Here is a 21,285-nt window from a genome sequence, read left to right on the forward strand (position 1 = left end):
TCGAACGACTTGACAGATGATGTGGCTAAACATCTTGTGAATTTTATATGAAATAATATAAAATAATCTAACTAGAAATTTGCATGTAACGATGCCAGAATGATTTTATTAAGAGTTGTATTATTTATGTTACTAGTCTCATTATATTACTGTAGGCGGCCAGATAAAGTGTATTGCGTTAACAAGGAATGTAGCGGTGAGTGTCTAGCTCGATGAAAGTGAGTTTTTCTAGCACAAATATGTTACTTTCTTAACACTGGTACTTCCATTTCAGAACCCATATCCAAGGCAAAGACACTCTTGAGTTACAGCAGCCCTGATGACGATCTTATTTCGTTTCGGACCAACTCTGAAGCAATGATTTACATGAAATCAGCGGGTACTAACGAAGATTTATGGTACGCTGTTATCAATGGAAAGAAAGGTTTTGTTAGCTCAAAGTTTTTAAGAGAGTCTAAAGTGATTAAGATACCAGAAGAAATTGTGCCGCTGCCGCAAAATCCTAAAGTACAACCGAACAAAGTGCAACAGGCTCACGAGGTTGTTGATGGTACCACTATTTATACTACCGAGTCTACTCCTACCAGTGCCCATCAAGATGTTGATGCCCAATCACCAAATGCACCCCAACAGGATTCTGCACCAATAATGAATACTGATGATAATGCTTCCAGTGAAAAAAAAGTGGAAAGTGCTCCTAGCCAAAATAGCAATGAGAATAAATCGGACCAAAGTGTTTTAAATCCCACAGCCATAGGAAATAATGACCAATCTGCTGGCACTACAGAAAAGCCTCTAGATAGTAAACCTATAGTAAACACAAACCCAGAGCTCCCTGCAATTTCAGTTCCGGAATCTCTCCCACAGCCACAAGCACTCACTGCCAGCACAACTGATGCTGCTGATCCTAAATCCGTACAAAAAGTTGACTATGTACAGCAAAGTCTAGATCAACCTAAACCTGCTGAAAATTCAGATCAAAATACTTCAACACCATCTAGTACCAATGTAGATAGCACCACCACACAGTCGTATGAAACTAGTACTGATAAAATTAGTACAGAACATAGTATCTTAACCAGTGCTAATGTAAATACCGATTCTAATACTCAACTCCCACCAATGCCATCTACTGTTAATTACCATGTACCTGATTATAATATTAACAATCAAAACCCTCAACCACAAGTCCCACTGCCGTCACAATATGGCAATGGGGCATATGGGCCAAATAACCAGAATTATGATTACAATGCCAATCAAGCACACTACCAAGGCAATACAGCCCAGCAATATTACCCAAGTACCAGTGGGTACCCAGAAGGATCGACAACAGGAGCAGTTCCAAATGAAGGAATAGTTTACAATGCTCCCACAACAGAAACTCCAACCTATGCATATACAACAGGATCTGCATATAGCTATTCCACTGGACAAACTAATCCTCCCCACTATCAACAAGTTGAAACAATAACAGGCAGTGCATTTTCTCAGAGTTCATCTGAAACCACATATCAATCAACTGAGGCACCCATAAGTAATACATATAACTACCCTAATTCAGCTGAGAATACATATTCACAGCCAAATACTTATACTAGTTCTGAAAGTACTAGTATTCCTTATCAAGGTTCTACACCAGACCATTACAACTATGGCAGTTCTGAAACCACAAAAAGTCCTTTAAATCAAGATTATACAACAGGGCAATACCATTATGGTAATACAGAAACTACCAAGGCACCAGTTTACCAAGAATCAACAACAGAGTCTTACAATTATGGTAGTTCTGAAATTACAAATACTCATTTAAATCAGGATTCTACAACCGGACAATACAATTACCCTAGTACAGAAACAACCAAGTCCCCAATTAGTGCAGAAACAACAGAACAACAGAGTCATGCTAGTATAGAATCAACAAGCACACCTTCAAGTCAAGAACCTGCAACAGGACCTTACAGTTATGCCAGTTCAACTACTGCTACACCACCACAAGAAACCACAACTGAACAATACAATTATGGTAATGCAGAATCTACTACAGAATCTGTCTCAGTACCACCTAGCACAGAAACAACACAATCCCTACATGAACAAAGCACAACAGAGACTCCGGAAGCACCAATTATGTTGGACTTGGATGACTATTTAAAATCAACACAAGTGCCTGATACTATACCATCACCAGTAACAGATGGTCCTGGTTTTCTATCAAAGTTATACACAAGTCTAATTGATTTGTGGCCAACGAATGCTGAAAAACCAGCAATAGAAAGTATTTATAATACTGACCAGAGTGAAAACCAAAGACAAGCTGATAGCTTCTCATATTTCAATTACTTTTTATCAACTTATTACTCTGTAATGGGAACTAAATCAGACTCAAGTGCCCTATTTGCATCTCCTGGTAAGTAACCTTAATAGCAGGGGCGTTTTCATACAAAAAAACTTCATACAAAATGTCCTGAGTGTACCTTCATACAGAATGTGACGCCCATAGTGAGTGTAAGAAAATAAAGTCACAAAACTATTTTTTTTGAACTATCTGAATCGATTGTGCTCTTGATTCTGAGTAGAAAAAAACATATTTTTTCCAAAATTGCACAAAAAAGAAAAGGTACACTTTTTTGTGAAAATGCCCAGGGCAATCACAACAACAATGAAATGAGTGTACTGCTTTCTCATTAACTGTCACATTTTTAACTTTAAATGGTTGAATGTGGCAACAATTTTATACAGTCAAGGAAACTGAATGACATGCCAGGGTGGAGCCTATGTGCTACTAATGTCATGTTGACATCCTATCAATCTGCCAAAGAAATCATAGCAACATTTAATATGAATCCTGCCGTGGAGCAGCAGTGCTTGCACTGTTGTGTTTCGGCGTGGAGAGTAAGACAGCCGGTGAAATTACTGGCACTTGAGGTATCCCATCTTAGGCCTCTAGGTTGGCAACGCATCTGCAATACCCCTGGTGTTGCAGATGTTTATGGGCGGTGGTGATCTCTTACTTGCTCGTTTGCCATCCAGTTGAATAAAAAAAAAAACTTTCATCCATTCACTTCTTTTTATTGTCGTACCAGACTTTTCTTATCTTATATTGTTCAGTTCTCTGTGATTTATCATAATCTTTTTTACTATCAATATTAGCATGACATTGATTTTTAATATCCATGAGTCATGTTTCAATTTAATTACAATATTGAAATACCTGCAAAAGATGCAATAAGTGTAAATTTTAATAATTTTTCCTTATAACTTTCTGATCATTATAAAAAATATTGGCTATGTTATATTGCAGGAGACACATGTTTCACGGACGAGTACTGTGATGGCACTTCTAAGGATCAAAACAACCGCTTTCTTACATTTTTATTGACAACTGCTAGCTCTGTCCTGTTATTCACACTGGGGTACTACTACATTGATAACAAAAGACGGGATGGCCAACTCATTGGTACAATCAATTCATTGCAAAGGGATTTACTTTTCTCTACAAAGGTAGGATATAAAATACAATGTACATATTTATAATTTATAACTGGCTGGCTGGCTGGAAACTCCTTGGCCTCTTTATATTCTTTAAATAAATAATGTTCTTGTTGTTTAACCAGGAGTGTGAAATCCTCAAAGAGGAACTTGCAACTACTAAGTCGAAGCTTGCCGGCATTGAAGACAATTCCTTTGGCATGGATGATATGGTGCAATCATTGAAGGAAGAAATTGAAGAGCTGAAGGCTCAGAATGAGAGGCTTCGGAAGTCATTAGATGATAATGAGAAGTTATTGAGAGTGTCAGAGAATACTGCAGGGGAGCTGCAGAACACTCTGAGTGAGGTAGAAAATACTCTTAGTGAGCTCTTAGGGGAGAGAGCTCATTCTGAAGAGCATATAGCTGAACTGAATAGTAAGTAGCATCATTATTCAAATAGAAATAAGTATAAATTGAGATGCTTACATTTTTTTTTGTTGCTTGAATTGATTGTTGGCAAAAGGACAAAAGTTAAACGCCAAATCACTATCTATATAACCTATTATCCTTATTGTAAGCTACCATTTAAAGAAAGTAAATTGTTATATATCTGTGTGTTGTTAATCTGTCTGAAACTCATACCACATGTATCATTATTCATTGGGTGTCTTCATTTGAGTAATATATTTAACAATTTAGGTAGGTATTTGAGTAGTTTAATTAAAAGTCACTTCCTTGTCTACAGGTAAAATTGAAGCTTTCGAAGAAGAATTAATTTCAGTCAGTCGAGAGAGGGACAATTTCCAATTAAAATTTGTCTCGGCCGAGGCAGCTTCGGATGAATCTAGAAAACAAAAGAAACAATTAGAAGAAATCAACCGATTGTTGGCAGAGGCCAACAATACTATTCAAATTCAGAGCCATGAAGTAACAGCTCTGAAGGTAATTTTTTTTTTTTTCTAGTCTATACCTGCTGAGCAAATCTCATAAGCCATAACTCAACCCCGACAATAACTCATTCATTTTACTATTTCAGGATGTCATTAGAGAATTGAAGAGTGGATCTAAGTCAAATATTGATGCTTCATCGTTGATAGATCACACCGAAATAAAAGCCAAACTGGCCAAGGCTTTGGAAGAGAAGCATACATTTGAGAGCAAGTTTGAGGTAAGGTTAATTAATTAATAAAATTGCTTGCGATTTGTTTAAACGTGCCCTTACATCGAAATTAATGCTATTTCCATCTGCATCACATTTGTATGATTTTTATTAACATCTTAATCAAATAAAATAAAAAATATCTCGCGTAGTGAGGACTATTAAATTGTGAACCCAGCTAGGGGATTGCAATCATATTATTCCGAGTAAAATATTGTGCGTATTTCACTAATTTATTAAAGAGTGATGATAAATATACCACCTGTGTAAACTTAGAACACAATACTTCCGATTTATCAAATCATGTCTTCTATTGTATTCGATCGAATGGTTAAGTTAATGTGGTTAGTGTGGATACACTATTTCAGAATAAACAACTTTTATTTTTTTTTATGTTTTTGTGCGTATACTTCGTATTTATACGGGATCTAGGCGACATAAAATGACCTTTTATGCACAAGTGCAAGTGCATAAAGTAATGTCTCCTTCTAAGACCAATTAAGGTTCAGGCGCCCACAACCATGAAAAAAAGAATATAAAATCAAGTTTTGTTTAATTTTAATTATTCGGGTTCCGTATCTCAAAAGAAAAGAAACAAAAAGGAGCACTATGTTGTCCGTGCGTTGGCCGGTTTTCTCTTTTATTTTTTTTCGTTTTCCCTTTTGTTGTATAATTTCTTCGCAATCAATAGCTATATAAAACCAGTTACAAAACCACCATACGTGGGATGCACCTTTGGCCTGATCTCCACTTTTCATCAGGCGAGATAGGGTCAATAACGGGTCAGTTTTATGTAAAAAAAAAAACACCGACAGCAGAAACCCGCGTTTAATACCGAAGGCATTGGTCCTTTACCTACTCGTACCATACAAATTATTATTTCTTCGTAATATTATTCCTTGTAATATTTTTTTTCTGTGTATCTGTTTTCTGTATCGCTTACTATGTCTGGTGTACAATAAAGAGTCTTTGTATTGTATTGTATTATTTAGCATTCGGATTATTTGATTAATGAGGCAAGAAACAAGAAACACCAGCATCCTTGGTATACAGAAAAGTCATATTTAAAAAAAATACAATGGATGCCGCCGATCGGCAAGCGCAGCGTAGGACGTCCACCGACGAGATTAAGGTCGCAGGTTCACGGTGGATGCAGGCCGCTTCCAACCGGACCAACTGAAGGTATATGGGGGAGGTCTATGTGCAACAGTGGACGTCCTATGGCTGATATAATGATGAATTGATGATGATGTTGATGACTATGGATTGCTATTTTACTAAGTATTATCCCTTTTCAACTCAGATCGAACACAAGGAGCGCGTGCGGCTGTCCGAAGAGCTACAGAATTCGCAAGAGTCGATGCGCACTTCCGGCCAACAGGCCACCGAGGCCCTCACCAGGCTGGAAGTACTCGGCAAATACTTCCAGGAAAGAGAGGGGGAACTTTTGAAGTAAGTACACTGTCCCTAAAGACAACATTCTACTGTTTTATGTCCAGTTTTCCCATTTCTTGCTTCCTGCCTTTCCAGGTACCATCAGCCAAATATGTGGTCTACCGCCCTAAATTTGATAATCGTTTGCATGTCATAAAACAACAATGCCAATAGATATGTCTGTCAACTTGAAAGATCGACTTTAGCGACATATTTATTTGAAAGGAACTTGTTTAAAAATTGATAGACCACTTACTTGGCTGATGGTACCTATCTAAAACGGTTAAGATTTTGGCATTCAAGGTCACTTAACATAACAGTCCTATAGTTATAGCAAGACGCAGTATTTTTGACAATAACATTAATTCTGAAACCGCTAGTTGTTCACAAAAAAATCTTTGCGAGATACTTAAAGAATGAACATTTTATTTTTGTTTTATTTATTACAATGAAACAGCCCCTAAAAGTAAATGTGATTTATTTCAGAGAACTTAGCGCCAAAGAATCACTTTGGCTGAGCAAGCAAGGCGAATCTGCTAGTACGGTAGAGAAAATTGAGCTAATGCAGCAGGAAGTTCAACGATTTAAGTGAGTGCAACATTCCATAATACGTAACTGAATCTCGAGAATAAGGCATACACTACTTTTTACTCCTATACTCCCACCAGATGAGGATGTACTGTCTGGATGTCTCTTTCTACTATCGTTCTATATCAGCGGTTCTTAAGTTAACCTTAACCTTTTAGTTAGGAGGGACCATTTGACAGAATTTCTGTCTTGCCATGGACCACCAACTGTTTGAAGGTAATATACGGTAAAAATAAAATTGTATGTAAATGAATGAACGGTTGCGACCGTTACTTGACTGGGGCGTCGTTTTGCCAATTCGTTGTTGATGGCTTCGCTGACCACTTCGAGTTCTTCCAGGGACCACCAGTGGTCCGCGGCCTAAGTTAAGAACGACTGTTCTATAAATATGGTGTAGCAGGGTTGGTTCGATTCCAGGGTAGACAGTTGGTTGGTAGATTGCGCCGCAGCAGCGCGCCACCCGCAAGAGCGCTGCCTACTCAATACACGCCGTAGTGTCTATGAGATGATGATAGAAAGATAGATAGATTAGATAAATTAATTATTACCTTTTGAAAAAATACATTCTAAACACGTGTCAGGTAATTATAAGAAATTCACAAAAGGATCGTCAAATGTATACATTTACTATGTATTTACATTGCTATGTATGTATACTCAGCGGCACAAAATTTGGCCCACTTTACGTACAAAATTACCTGTTTGTGCATACATTTAGAGGCTATGTTTTTGTCGCACAGTATATTTTCATATGTTTTATTTAGGTACAATAAAGAGTTATACAATAAATTAATAACTTTTTTTCCATAACAACAGGGAAAAATGCGACGCACTCACGCTGGAGCTAGCAGAACAGGAGTCGGCGCGTCGCGCGGCGGTGGGCGAGCTGGAGGCGCGCGCGCACGCGGCGTGGCTCGAGGCGCGCGCGGCGCGGCGCGACGCTGACGCGGCTAAAGATGACGCGGCCGCGCTGCGTCGCCGCCTCGCCGCCGTCACGCGCGCCGAGGGCGCCGCCTCGCCCCATGCACGTCAGTACCCTAACGGTCTCCCCACATCTAACGACGCGGAATCTGCAAAATCCGATAGAAAAAAGCTTTAAGTCCACGCAATAAGAGCTAAAAAGGGATGGTTCGGCTTGGATCGGCTCGGCCGTCGCCTGCTGATGCGTCGACGTCTTTTTCACTTTTATTGCGTAGATATAAAGCTTTTTTCTATCGGCTTTTGGCGATACCGCGTCGATAGATACGTGGAGACCCTAATCCTAACCTAAACCTGACCGTACAAACTTGGGCGCCACCAGCACTAGCGCTGTCTTCGGATGCTGCTTACTCAATCCACGCCATAGACTGCATTTTTATTTGCATTTTTTCCCAATAAACACAATAATTTTGAACACCCCATGCTCCCGCGGGATCGAGATAAAATCAAAGTCTCCATAGCTGGGTATGGAGTTACGAAATTTGGCACTGTGTATATATCTTAGACGACCAGATGGCCTAGTGGTTAGAGAACCTGACTACGAAGCTTGAGGTCCCGGGTTCGATTCCCGTGTCGGGGCAGATATTTCTATGAAAAATACGAATGTTTGTTCTCGGGTCTTGAGTGTTTAATATGTATTTAAGTATGTATCTATATCTATATAATTATATTTATCCTTTGCTTAGTACCCATAACACAAGCTTTGCTAAGCTTACTTTGGGACTAGGTCAATTGGTGTGAATTGTCCCGTGATATTTATTATTTATTATTATTATATCGCAATCGTCAATAAAGTACCATGATGTAATCCCTACGGGAATTTTAACCAGAACATCCATCCATCTCGTTGGTGGACGTCCTACGCTGCGCTTGCCGATCCGTGGTTCGAGAACTTTTCGGCCCCAAGGGCCATCCGCTCTCCGTGCTATATGGCGAGCCCATTGCCACTTCAACAAGCTAATTCGCTTGCCTATGACGGTGACCCTCGTTCTACGTATCGCCTCATTTCATATTCGATCCCGTAGAGAAACTCCGAGCATAGCTGTCTCCATAGCTAGCTGCGCCTCCATATGTCATCACGGGTAAACCTGCCGCTCCGGCCCCTCCTCTTTTGCGAATCTAGGGCAGCTTGCCCCGCCGTCACCGCAGTGAAAATTTATGGTACACGACCCTGGTTATAGGCCTCTCCTATGATGATATCTAAAACTTATTTATATAATAGTTCACTATATTGTTCACATTATGTAATTGAAATCAACTTTAAGGTGGTACCTAGACCACATATTTGGCTGATGGTTTCGGCCGTCATTCTTAGTGTTAATTTGTTCTTTATAAAGTCCACGAGGACTCACGTGGATATATTCTTAATAATTCCAGATACGACCGACGCTATTCGCCGGAGAGCCGCTATTCCCCGGAAAGCCGGTACTCGCCCGAGAGCCGGTACTCGCCAGAGAGCCGATACTCGCCGCCTCGGCGGCCGTCCGATAGAAAATACTCGCCGGACCGGCGGACCTCTGATCGGAAATACTCTCCGGATCGTCGGACGTCCGATAGAAAATATTCGCCAGACCGGCGCAAAGTATACTCGCCGCGGTCGAGGCGACGGTCCAGAGATAGGTGAATTTATTTTATTATTATTCTAAACGCAACGACTATGGATTTAGTTAGACGAGAAAATTATGCCCACTTTACGTCTAGAGATACGCCATTTTGACGGCGTGGTTAATATAGATCTCCAGCGCTAGCAGTCTTTAAGTAAAGCTGCGGATGAACGGAAGGATGTGTGGAAACTAAAAGAGTTCCTTGTAGGACTACGAAACCCTAAATAGAAAAAATACACATAGACTTTATAATGCCACCCTTAGCAAGCCGTAGTGTAGCCTTGTGAAACGTTAGATATTCTCAGCGACCACGGAAGCCATGACTATAGACCCCTATAGCGTGCATTGAGAGTGGCAGTGCTAGTGTTGCCTACAAACGCAAACAAATTGTTGAAATGTGTTCGGAATCCAGACGTGAGAAGAAGAGTTCTTGGCGGTTTGGGTCCCATGCACAATGGCCAGGTCAATTGTTGGCTTTCAGAGCCAACATCTGACAAAGACATTTACATATACCACTTTTTTGATATGTCCCTTGTGTAAGAAAATGAGCGAACACCCATGAGGCTGATATGATCACCTGGAGTGTTCAAAGCCTCAACAAAAATAAGAAAAAAGAAGAAGAAACGCAAACTGCTCTGAAATTGATCCACTGCACGCCAATGATACACCCCATTTGTCTTCAACTGCTTAGCATCTCATCTTGCAGGTACGAGGAAGGGCGCGGGTCGCGAGCACGCAACGGACCAGCGGACACGGAAACCGAATATAATTCGGACAGCCCCTCGAGGCAGCCGCGTCGACGCCGCAGATATTCACACTCAGGTATGATTACGCTTTTTTTAATAGCCTATACGGTGTGTCACTGCTGGGCAAATGCCTTCCCTCCTTCCACTCATCTGGTTACGCTTTACCAGTCCCTAAATACGTATAAGTCGTTTTTAGGTCAGTGGGTCATTGCGAGGTCTTGGGACTGTGCATTAATGTTAACTAAAAGTAGGTAATTAAAATAAATAATGGAGGATATGACACCACCAACTCGATGAACATCCTTTTTATGTCCGGTCAAAACGCATTTCTCCCATAGATTTATGGTAAGAATTAACTGTAACGCCACTCGCTAGCTAACTCAATCGGGTAGATTCTTGGGTAAAAAAAGAACTGTTGAGTCTGTCAGTTAGATTTTTCAATATCCATACTTCCATACTAATATTATAAATGCGAAAGTGTGTGTTTTTGTATGTTTTTCCGTCTTTCTTTCTTTCGAAACGGAGTGACGGATCGACGTGATTTTTGGCATAGAGATAGTTTATGGGCCAGAGAGTGACATAGGCTACTTTTTATCCCGAAAAAATGCACAGTTCCCGAGGGAGCAGCGCGCAATAACCGAATTCCACGCGGGCGAAGCCGCGGGCTAAAGCTAGTTATCATACTATAATATGGGACACGTATTTTTTCTTTTGCCAATTAAACAAAAAATTACAAAGATGAAGCGCGTCAAATTAAAGTGTACGTATGTATGACGTCTCACACAGAAATTTAACCGGCTCTTTCTTAAACTTTTCAGTCACGGACCACTTTCACAAGTTAAACATTACAAGGACCCCTGTCAAAACATATTTTTGGAAATTTCCTAATAAATATGTTTACAGACTGGCCTACTGCGGACCTCTGATACATATGCTACGGACCCCCAAGGGGTCCCTAGACCCCACTTTAAGAAACCTTGGCTATATATCTACATATTTTTTTGTTCAATTGACAAAATAAAAAATATGTGCTGATATTTTTTGAACATCTAACTGACAAACTAATTAAATAGTTTTAGGAATCTAGCCACTATTTATTTCTTTAAATCTAACGTTAATCTTGATAGAAAATTGGTCTGTTATTATAAAACCGGTAGTGGCGCAATTTTGAATTCTATTTTCACTTACTGTTACATATTTTTTTTCTATTTATTCTGTTTATTTTTGCGGAGGTACAACTACATAAAAATATCATGACAAGCCACTAATGTCCACTACATAAAGGACGACCTGTTTTCTTTTGCTTATTTTCGTACTGTTGAACAATCTGTAATACGTAATCTTCGTAGTAACTGTGACAAGGCACTTAACCTTATGACTTATCTGACGTGACATTATCTGTTCTTACACTATGTTGATAAAGCTTCTCAGAGCTAATGTCGCTATCTCTGTTCGAGGTCTTAATAAACACATTCTATCTCACAACACGAGATTTTTTCTTGTTTAACAGTCTTGAGTCTATATATTTTGTAAAGTTGTGAATACTCGAACAATTTACCCTTTTTGTGTTACATAAAAAAACTTAAATCGTTAACTTAACCATGTGTTTAACACAAAAATGTCAGTTCATTGAAAACTGTAATTACATTTTACGTTTAGACTGTGCGCACCTATCACATAGAAATAGACACAGTCATTCTATAAGACACTTGATGCTAATTGACCTAGTTCCAAAGTAAATAAACACCCAACACTAGAAAACTAACATTCTTAGTATCAAAGTAGAATCCTTATAAAATGAAATTTAATTTGTTTTCAGGACCAAGCTCAGGGTCGGGTTGTTCATCCGAATCAGACAAGTGAAATAACGGTATCTAATACATTACATAGTAAAGCAAAACTTGATCTTACTTTGCTGAGTTTATGAAATGCCAAACTGTATTTTTAATTGTAGATAAGTATTGCTCACATAATTCGAGACTTTTTTATGTAGATGCCGTTTTCTTAGGGTTCCGTGTCAGTGGAGTGCAAACGGGACCTTGTTGGAAAACCCCCGACATTGTCACTTCAAAGTTCAATATCTCAAAAACGGCTGAACCGATTTTGATAGAACATATCTAAGAACCATCGCTAGAAAACATTCAAATCGGTTCACCCATTTAAGAGCTACGGTGTCACAGACAGACACACATAGTGGTCAAACTTATACCACCCCTCTTTTTGCGTTGGAGGCTAAAAACTGCTGTCTCATCTCTCACTTTTTAATTTAGGTGTAAACACACGAACGTGCACTAAGTACTTTGGCCAATGTGACAATTGTCCAATGTTACGGAACCCTTTAAATTCGACGCGCATTTAATACGTTTAAAATTTTGTTCTGACCAATGTATCCGTCATTAGATGTTAATTAATTTCCTGGTTGTTGTAAGTTTGGTGTTATGTGAGCTTATTAATGCAAAGAATAAATTAAATACATAAGGGAGGAGAGGCTTTAAGGGTCAGACATAGGCAAGGTTGTTTACATTATAATATTATTAAGTAGAGATAGTTTTATTTACTTTTGCGCATGTACTCGGGTCAACGGACCGATGATAAATCGCCACTGATTATTGCGTTGTACGAACAAATAAAACTTACATTTCTCTTGCGGTTCCTATATCAGACCAATCAAGTTCCATTTATATTATAGACATATAAATAAGAAGATATGCTAAAACTGATGTAAACATGTGACCTTAACTTATCGCTTCAAGAAGATATGCGCAAAAGTAATTGAACTTATCAAAAGTTGAATATGGCAGGCCGATAAATACATATTATGTATAACGTGCCTAGCGCTTTAATGATTGTTTTTAATTATGTCTTCGAACTAGTGTTGTGTAAAACGCTCATTTCAAGGCTTAAAGAGTCGAACCCTAAAGACTCTCGAGGCTTAACGACTCAAAGGCCGCAAACACGGTTTCTTGCATCCATTCGCGTAAAATAAGCCAATTTAGTTGTCAAATATAGTCGAGTCTTTAAGACTCTGGAGTCTCAAGGGCTCGAGTCTTTAAGCCTCGAAAAAGAGCGTTATCCACAACTCCAATTCGAACTGCCATTTAACTTTATAGGTAACCATTTAACTCCAATTATGTTGAATAATTTTTAAATACAAATAAAAACTATCACCCTTTCATGCTTTAAAAGTTATAATTGCGGTAGTTAGTACAGTTCGCTAAATTTTAAATAAAACAACACACACTTTTTGAAACTATGTTATTAATATTCTTTATTTCTCTCCACACTTTTTCTTGTTAGGGTAAGGCTCACAAGCGTTTTGCCCGCCCGTTACAGTGTGTTATTAATATTGATGCATACGATAACTATTTGCGTCAACTTCTGATACAAGTAGTTTCTCTTTTTAAGTGAAGTATTCATCCTTATATTAGTAGAAACGGGCCATCGTTCGTATGCGTCAATATTCATAACACACTGGAACGGGCGGGCAAAACGCTCGTGAGCCTTACCCCATTAACTTTTCTTAAGCAGCGTACTATTTTAATGCCATACTAATTTATCTACCATCACTTGTGGCTTCCAATCAATTGAAATCTTCGTATTAGATATTGCCAATGTTTTTAAAATCAAGTTTGCCAAGTAAGCACCAACATCCTTTAGATCATGTACAACCATTTTTTTTACTATTATTTTAATACAATAAAATCGGCGTGCTTTAGCAAATGAAATCAAACATTACAGTCAAACTTTGTTTGAAAATAACTATTTTTAACAACGTTCCTTATCGCCTAATGGATTTTATACTTAAAGCAATAATAATATCCTGGTGAATTAGCCTCGTCTGAATTTTAATTTATTGATTTGTTAGTTATTAAAATGTATTATAGTAAATAATTTTTATCTATTAACCAAATGAGTATTATTTAGCAGCACAACCATCCTTACTGATCGTCATAAGGTTCACAACATAAAAACGATAGAATGACGATAGTCCGATGAAAGTTACGTGCTTCGGCGTCCTCGACAATCTTTAATTATCTAATTATTGACAAAACCTCGGTCTGCCTGGTCAGTCAGCACCACTTTACATCAATGAAATGTTCGTTCTAGTCTGGAGAGCCATTATTGCCGAAACAAATAGCTTGCATCGGTTTTATAATGTGTACACCATGTGTAAATATACTGACATAAAAAGCGCCATAAATTCCGACATAATAAATTATAAGAAATATACTGTATAGTAGTTGCCTTTTGCCTAAAGTAAAGAAATATTTACATCTAACTGTAATAATATGCATGCCCTTTAAAAAAGTAAACCGAGTTAGGTACCTGTAGTCCTGAAGCCATGTTGTTTAACGCACACAGAATCACCATTTCTTTCTGTCAAACTGCCTAAAATGATGTTAGTAATAGTAAAATATTCTATTGCAACTACGCTTTACAGTAAAGCTTCAGACACAGCTTCAAATACAGATGCGTAACACGATTTGTATATAAAAAAACAGTACCTACAGTGTTATCGATTTTATACAGGATTATTTGTCTTTTAAAATTGTCTGACTAATACAATCAATGTTAATCTCGTATTTGAGTTATCTTTAATCTCAGATGCTTCTAGGAAAATAACTATTTCAATGGTTGTTCACGGCACTATGTTCCATGGCACGAAGCTTCCCTTTGGAGGCTGGTCGAGCTGAAAGAAGAAGCAGTTCGATAAGTATTTAAAAACATATTGACTTGTGGTCATTTACAATATAGAAATATAATATAGCTGTACATGCTAAAATATATAGCTGTAAATGCCGCGTGCTGTCCTCTGCAAGTTACATTTCTCAATCATTTCTGGTGAAAAATTGTGAGCAGGTTCGATAATTAACCTCTTCACCGCCACCCAACAAACGAAGTGACGTGCTCTGTACGCCACAGAAAAACCAGCGACAAATCATCTTGATCTTTATTTCCACTGTAGAAGGATTAATTTCGGGTTAAATGTTGGTCATGTACCTATAGATGACCGTGGCGTGCGAGGCATTCCATTGGCTGGCATGACTGGATGACTCTGGCGGTGAAGTGGTTAAAAAAATATTTTTTGTAGATTATGTTTTTGTTTTTTAAATGGCAGATTTTTCTTTATTCTTTATTCAGGAAATATCGCGAGGTCAGCAGCAGCATTCATAGTTACTTCGCCTGTACTTACTCGCTGTTTCTCTTCTACAGTTTTGGCTACTTATTTTGCAAAGTTAAAATTAACCTCACTACTTTGCGGGGGAAGAGTAAGTTCCATTTACTATTTTAAGGGTAATACCTTTTTAGTAATATGGTCTTCGCAAGCCATACGTATGCGCGCCGACGTAGCAGGGGCATCCATGTAAAACTCTGCCGGAACACCCGCGTCCACGCGCGCTGCACTAATCGCCTCCTTGATCGCGAAAAACACCGACGAAGCCAGGAACAACGGCGGCTCACCCACAGCCTACAAAATAAACAATAATTAAATGAAATTACAATAGATGAAACTATAAAAGCCTAAGTATTTACAAGAAATACACAGACAGTGACAAAGTCTTCAAGTAGGTTTAAGTATATAAGTCAAATTAGGGTATCCAAACCTACCTTTGAAGAGTACACCGCCCTTGGATTCGGTGCCCCCTTCAGCAACGACACATTGAATTCCTGAGGAATATCGCCAAATCCAGGTATTTTGTACGCCCCAGGACCCCGAGAGAACAACGTGCCGTTTGGAGAATAAATTAATTCTTCGATTGTAAAGAGTCCTTGGCCTTGCACGAAGCCGCCTTCGATCTGCCCGATATCTATGGCAGGATTTATACTTTCCCCCAAATCCATGACAATATCTGTCCTTATTACTTGGTGATCCCCGCTGAGGCAGTCAATTTCAACTTCTGAACATGCGACCCCATATGTGAAATAATTGAAAGGGACTCCTTCGTTCTTTTTGAAATCGTATCCTATTCCTGGAGTAGCGTGGAACCCAGTGGCGGATAAACTAACTCGGTCTAAATAAGCTGCCAAAATCCAGTTCTCCCATTTTCCATCAGGATTCTTCTCTTTGTATGGTTGGAGGCGTTTCATAAGTTTTTCGCAAGCTTCCAGCACTGCCATACCGTTAAGATCCGAGCCAGCGCTGGCAGCGGTAGCTGATGTGTTAGGTACCTTATCGGTAGCTGTATCACTGATATGTATTTTGGATATATCAATGCCGAGAGCCCGCGATGCTACTTGGATCATTTTGGTATGCAGTCCCTGGCCCATCTCCGTGCCTCCGTGGGAGAGGAGCACTGATCCATCCACGTAGACAATAAGCAGAGCACCAGCTTGATTCAGTAACTTTTCTGTGAATGCGATGCCGAATTTTGTAGGAATTATGGATATACCACGCTTTCTCCAGCGATGCTGTCTGCAAAGAATGAAAAATATTGTATCAAGAAAGAAAGAAAATGTTTATTCGGTAATATACATTAACTTGTAGGTAACATACATCAGGGACATAACTTAATGTTTAAGTAAAATTATAGCTAGCCGAAAGGGCTGGCAGCTCAGCAATGCTGAGGTACGGAACCAGTCAACACTTAATAAGTGCATTTACTTACTTGTTAAAGTTCTTAATGCTTAATTTTCGTTCTGCAAAATTACTTTTCTCGACGCATTCATCCCAACATCTTTGTAATGTGCAATGCGTCAGTGTTTGGCCGTAGTGGGTTACCTGATTTTCTTGATACAGGTTTAATCTACTTATTTCCTCCACGCTTTTCCCAACTTTGGCAGCAACGTCTCGGATCATATTCTCAGCTCCAAACATGCCTTGTGGACCACCAAAGCCTCGGAAGGCTGTGTTTGATGGCAGATTTGTTCGGCATATATTAGCAGTTACTTCAACATTTGGAATGTAATACGCGTTTTCGTAGTGGAACATGGCTCTCTCAACAACCTACGAAATAAAATTAAAATCATTACTCGTACATCGCTATCTATGTCCTTGCCAGCGTCTCAAATTATCTGCATACCAAATTTCATCTAAATCGGTTTAGCGATTTAAGCGTGAAGAGAAGAGGCAACATGATTACTTTCGTATTTGCGATATTACTAAGATTTCGAGCAATAAGTTCTATATATCACTGAGTTGGTTGTTTATGTAGGTGTACTTACAGGTCCAGAAAGATCAATTGAGTACCCGCCATTGTTGTAAATATTTACGATAGCACCCATCACTCGACCTTCTTTCGTTGCTGCTACTTTATACTTAATCAAAAAGGGATGTCTTGTGCCAGTCATCATCATGTCTTCATCTCTATCGAGCATACAGCGCACTGGCCTTTGCAGCTTGTGTGCCGCGAGGGCTACGGGTAACGCTACCAGCATACCTCGTGACTCCTTGCCCCCGAAACCACCACCCATCCGCTTCACGCGGCACGCGATTCTATTCATAGGAACGTGTATGACGTGGCTCACGAGTTTCTGAAATCATAAAATATGAAGATTTGAAATTAAGAAATGAATATTACTTACCTACATATGTGTTTAAAAGTTTAAGTACTAATAAAATACGTACAGCTATTTCAGAAGGATGTTGGCTCGAGCAGAACATTTCCAACTCATCGTCTTCTTTTTTAGGCACAGCCAAAGCGGCGTGCGTCTCTAAATAGAAGTGCTCCTGGCCCCCCATTCGGCACTGGCCCTCGATAATTATATTGTTTTTGTCTTCAAACACACTTTTTACGTCTCCTCTGCGAATCGTTTTTGGAAACTGTGGATAAAATGAATTCTTTTCTATAGCATCCTCCATAGTTACTATTATTGGGTGTATTTCTTCGTATTCTATTTTCACTTTCCTTGCGGCAGCTTGAGCGATTACTTGGTCCTCGGCCACGATCACACCAATAGTTTGACCTTGACTAACAACCTTTTCACTTGCAAACAATTCCTCGTCGTGGAATATTGGTCCTATTGCATTTTGTTCAGGAGTCAAATCTTTAGCTGAAAAGAAAGCTACGACACCTGGTTCTTTTAGTGCATCAGTAGGATCTACCGAGAGTAACTTAGCGTGTGCTTTCGAACTGAGCACAAATGCCAAGTAAAGCTCCCCTTCCGCGAACGGCATATCGTCACAGTAAATAGCTTCTCCCGCCGCTTGCTTATAAGCTGACACATGCGTTATTGGTCGACCCACTGCATCGCTTTTAGTTTGCTTGTCACCAATAAGTTCAAAATACTGAGCGCTTTTTGGTACAACACCATGAAACTGTTCACCGCCACTACTGTGGTATGGTATAATAAGTTCTTCATGTAAATAATCTTTAGTAACTTCTTTACCTATTGATAAATATGCTTTAAAGAATAAACTCATTGTTAATGCGCGCCTAAACTGAATATTTCCACCGGGTGCAGAGGGTTGCAATGGAAGTTCTTCTAACATGTGCGAGTAAGCTCTTTCGAGCATTTCCTCATTCCATTTCTGGCCGATCAGTGCTTGACTAGTCTTTGTCGCAATCTTAGTAACGGGAGCCATACCACCGAATGCTATGTTCATATTCTTTATAATGTTCGTGGTTTCTTCAAATTCGACATTTATAGCAGCTGTCACAATAGATATATCGTCCTCTCGTCTTTTGGCCTGCTTGTACGCCTTTACGTACTGGTACCTGGTTGAATACGGAATTTCGATAGACAACAATATCTCATTGGGCTTCACAACGTTCCTTCGATAACCAGTAAAGAATGTTTCGTCCATTAGCACTGAACGATGGCCTCCTTCTTTACTTTGAAGATTAAGCTTTACTTTCAATGACATCAATATAGGATTCAAATCTGATATAGGACTTCCAGTCATAATATTGCCACCGATGGCTGCGACGTTCCGTATTTGTTTTCCCGCAAACCAATTTAGCATATTTACAATGGCTTTCAGTGTCCTTGTCTTATACTTGGGTAGTAGATCGATTGATTTTCTGAATGTGTTTTCTATTTCCATTAAAGTTACAGCGGCTCCCACTGTAAATCCATCATCCGTTTCAATTATTTTACTCATTTCTGGGACACAGTTGGGCATTATTATAACTGGATACACGCAATGCTTAAATTTCACTTCGACTCCCACTTCTGTGTTTCCAACAACTATTTTAGCATCAGGAAACTGTTCTTTTAATTTCAATATTGAACCTAACGTTGTTGGGCGGTACCATTTCGCCCGTTCGCCTCTGAATATTAGAAATTGATCGTCATAGGTGGACAATAGCTTTAGCTCTGGTGGAAATATAGGCTCTTGGCTACTATCGTAGGGTAAGAAACTTGATCTGTCAAATATGTGTTCAGTTTCTCCTTTGTCTTTTTCATTTTCTTTATTTTTGCAGCAGTCTTTGCCCATGGCGCATACTCCGTTGGTTCCATTTGAAGTTCCATTGGTCGTTCTGTTGGCAACGCGATGAGTTTCCCAGTCTTCTAAAAACGTTTTGTATCCCTCTATAATGGCCCTATATCCAGTGCATCTGCAGAGATTGCCTTGAAACGCGACTTCCATGTCCGAATAGTTAATTTTGGTGCAAGTCCTTAGTAAGGAGTACATAGACATGACGATGCCTGGCGTGCAGAACCCGCATTGGGAGCCATGTGCTTTAGCAATTCTTTCTTGTACGGGGTGCAGCTTGGTTTTGGTATTGCCGATACCCTCAACCGTTGTCACGGCTAGGCCGTGCATCGCGCATAGCGGTGCCAGGCAGGCATTAACTGCCAAATGACTGGTTCTAAATTAAGGATCATTATAAACTTTACCTATGCATCCATTATTCTTGCTTTACGACATGGTATCAGAAATATCGATTATGACATGTGTATAGAATATCAGATATTGATAAATGTGTAATGGTGATAATTTATTTATCCCATCAAAACATAAATGTGAAATGAGAGCCAAGTTCAATATTATGATAATATGCCTTGATTGTTGACTTTTAACGACAAAAGAAGTGAGATCTAAATGGATGCTAAGTTCTATGGTCAGTCCTGAAATTTATTTATAACAAAAAAAAATTATAACAACATAAAATATAATTTCTTCTTATAACTTAGGATAATATATTGAAGCCTAAGGTCTGACTTGGCTAGTTCTCATATACGAATTATTATTAAGTACCTACAAAAACTTTACAACTTGCGAAGGCTATAATATAATTCTTTTATAAAAACTAACCAAGTCTGACCTTAGGCTTCAATATATTATCCTAAGTTATAAGAAAAAAATATATTTTAAGTCGTTATTAAGTATTTTGTATTGCTATAAATAAATTTAAAATAATAAATAATATTAGCTAATTTTAAATAAATTTCAGGACTGCCCATTGAACTTGGCACCCATTTACACTTCTTTTGTCGTTAAAGTCAACAATCAAGGCATAGGTAGGCATTATCATAATATTGAACTTGGCTCTCATTTTCACATTAATGTTTTGATGGGATATCATTAATTTTTGTACAGAAATAATTAATTTTAAAAGTTATAACAAAATGATTAGTAAAAATTTACTAGTTTCTGATTTATTCCTTAGTATTCATCCAGCTACCTATCTGGATGCCATGGCACTATACTAGACCGATACCTCCTACGTATACTGGTACAAGTGACAAATTTCTGATTTTTAGTTTTTTGCAATTTTGTGATTAATATTTCCTTATTTACCTACCACAAAAAATTTGGACGGATATTCCTATTAGTTTTGGAAATAAAGTGACGTATATGAATGCATCTAACACCGTTTTGCTAATCGGTACAACGTATACTGAGGCAACCGACATGCACCACTATACGCGGCACCGATATTGTCGCGGGGCCGGAGAAGTCCAGTGTAACTGGCAGTTGCCTCAGTGTACGCGCTAGCCGTCGCTGCGTGCGGACCGTTTAAACTGTTCTACGAGCACATAATTTGATAGTATATATAAAAAAAACATGTTTTGGTTTGGCAAGACCACAATAACCGTATTTCTCATAGACAGTCATGGAAACTAAATCCAATGTGAAACCTTTTCGTGATCTATTTCGCTATGATTTCTTTGGCAAATGTATGGGATGTCAACATAACATTGGTAGTACAACGGTTCCACCCCAGTACCAGTACGTGATTCAGTTTCCTCGGCTATACCTACATGTACGCGTGCTAGAAATATAATATTGCAGTATTACATTGCATTTTGGTAGTTGAGCATCCCCAAAAAGAAGGCGAAGGCATGCATGCTTTAATTACAATGGGAACAGTAAATTTCAATATACCTACAGGTTGATAAAAAAAATCCTGTA

The 21,285-nt window shown here is 38.8% G+C and overlaps 2 protein-coding genes across 2 annotated transcripts in view; one reads left to right on the plus strand and one right to left on the minus strand.

The window, feature by feature from the left end:
* On the plus strand, window positions 1–13,703 carry LOC141431758 (uncharacterized). Its single transcript, XM_074092936.1, has 12 exons — window positions 1–196; window positions 275–2,410; window positions 3,305–3,504; window positions 3,618–3,909; window positions 4,220–4,416; window positions 4,511–4,642; window positions 5,937–6,085; window positions 6,554–6,655; window positions 7,472–7,683; window positions 8,971–9,253; window positions 9,944–10,059; window positions 11,803–13,703. Exons 1-12 carry the CDS (start codon window positions 100–102, stop codon window positions 11,844–11,846), a joined length of 3,960 nt encoding a protein of 1,319 aa, XP_073949037.1. The 5' UTR covers window positions 1–99; the 3' UTR covers window positions 11,847–13,703.
* ry (xanthine dehydrogenase rosy) overlaps window positions 13,223–21,285 on the minus strand; it is a 21,604-nt gene continuing 13,541 nt past the window's right edge. Inside the window, exons 3-8 of the mRNA XM_074093515.1 lie at window positions 17,551–19,732; window positions 17,148–17,456; window positions 16,592–16,929; window positions 15,594–16,398; window positions 15,286–15,453; window positions 13,223–14,673 (exon numbers count right to left, since the gene is read on the minus strand). Coding sequence (XP_073949616.1) covers window positions 14,623–14,673; window positions 15,286–15,453; window positions 15,594–16,398; window positions 16,592–16,929; window positions 17,148–17,456; window positions 17,551–19,732 — 3,853 coding nt within the window. The 3' untranslated portion in view covers window positions 13,223–14,622. The remainder of the gene's footprint in view (window positions 14,674–15,285; window positions 15,454–15,593; window positions 16,399–16,591; window positions 16,930–17,147; window positions 17,457–17,550; window positions 19,733–21,285) is intronic.

The sequence above is a fragment of the Choristoneura fumiferana genome, chromosome 10, assembly GCF_025370935.1.
Source record: "Choristoneura fumiferana chromosome 10, NRCan_CFum_1, whole genome shotgun sequence".
Taxonomy (NCBI): Eukaryota; Metazoa; Arthropoda; class Insecta; order Lepidoptera; family Tortricidae; genus Choristoneura; species Choristoneura fumiferana.

Excerpts from the sequence above, each read along its gene's own strand:
- LOC141431758 (XM_074092936.1), top strand. The coding sequence starts at position 100 with ATGATTTTATTAAGAGTTGTATTATTTATGTTACTAGTCTCATTATAT. Across the intron at positions 6,656-7,471 it reads CAGGAAGTTCAACGATTTAA|GGAAAAATGCGACGCACTCA; the intron begins GTGAGTGCAACA and ends CCATAACAACAG. Across the intron at positions 7,684-8,970 it reads CGCCGCCTCGCCCCATGCAC|TCCACGAGGACTCACGTGGA; the intron begins GTCAGTACCCTA and ends TTCTTTATAAAG.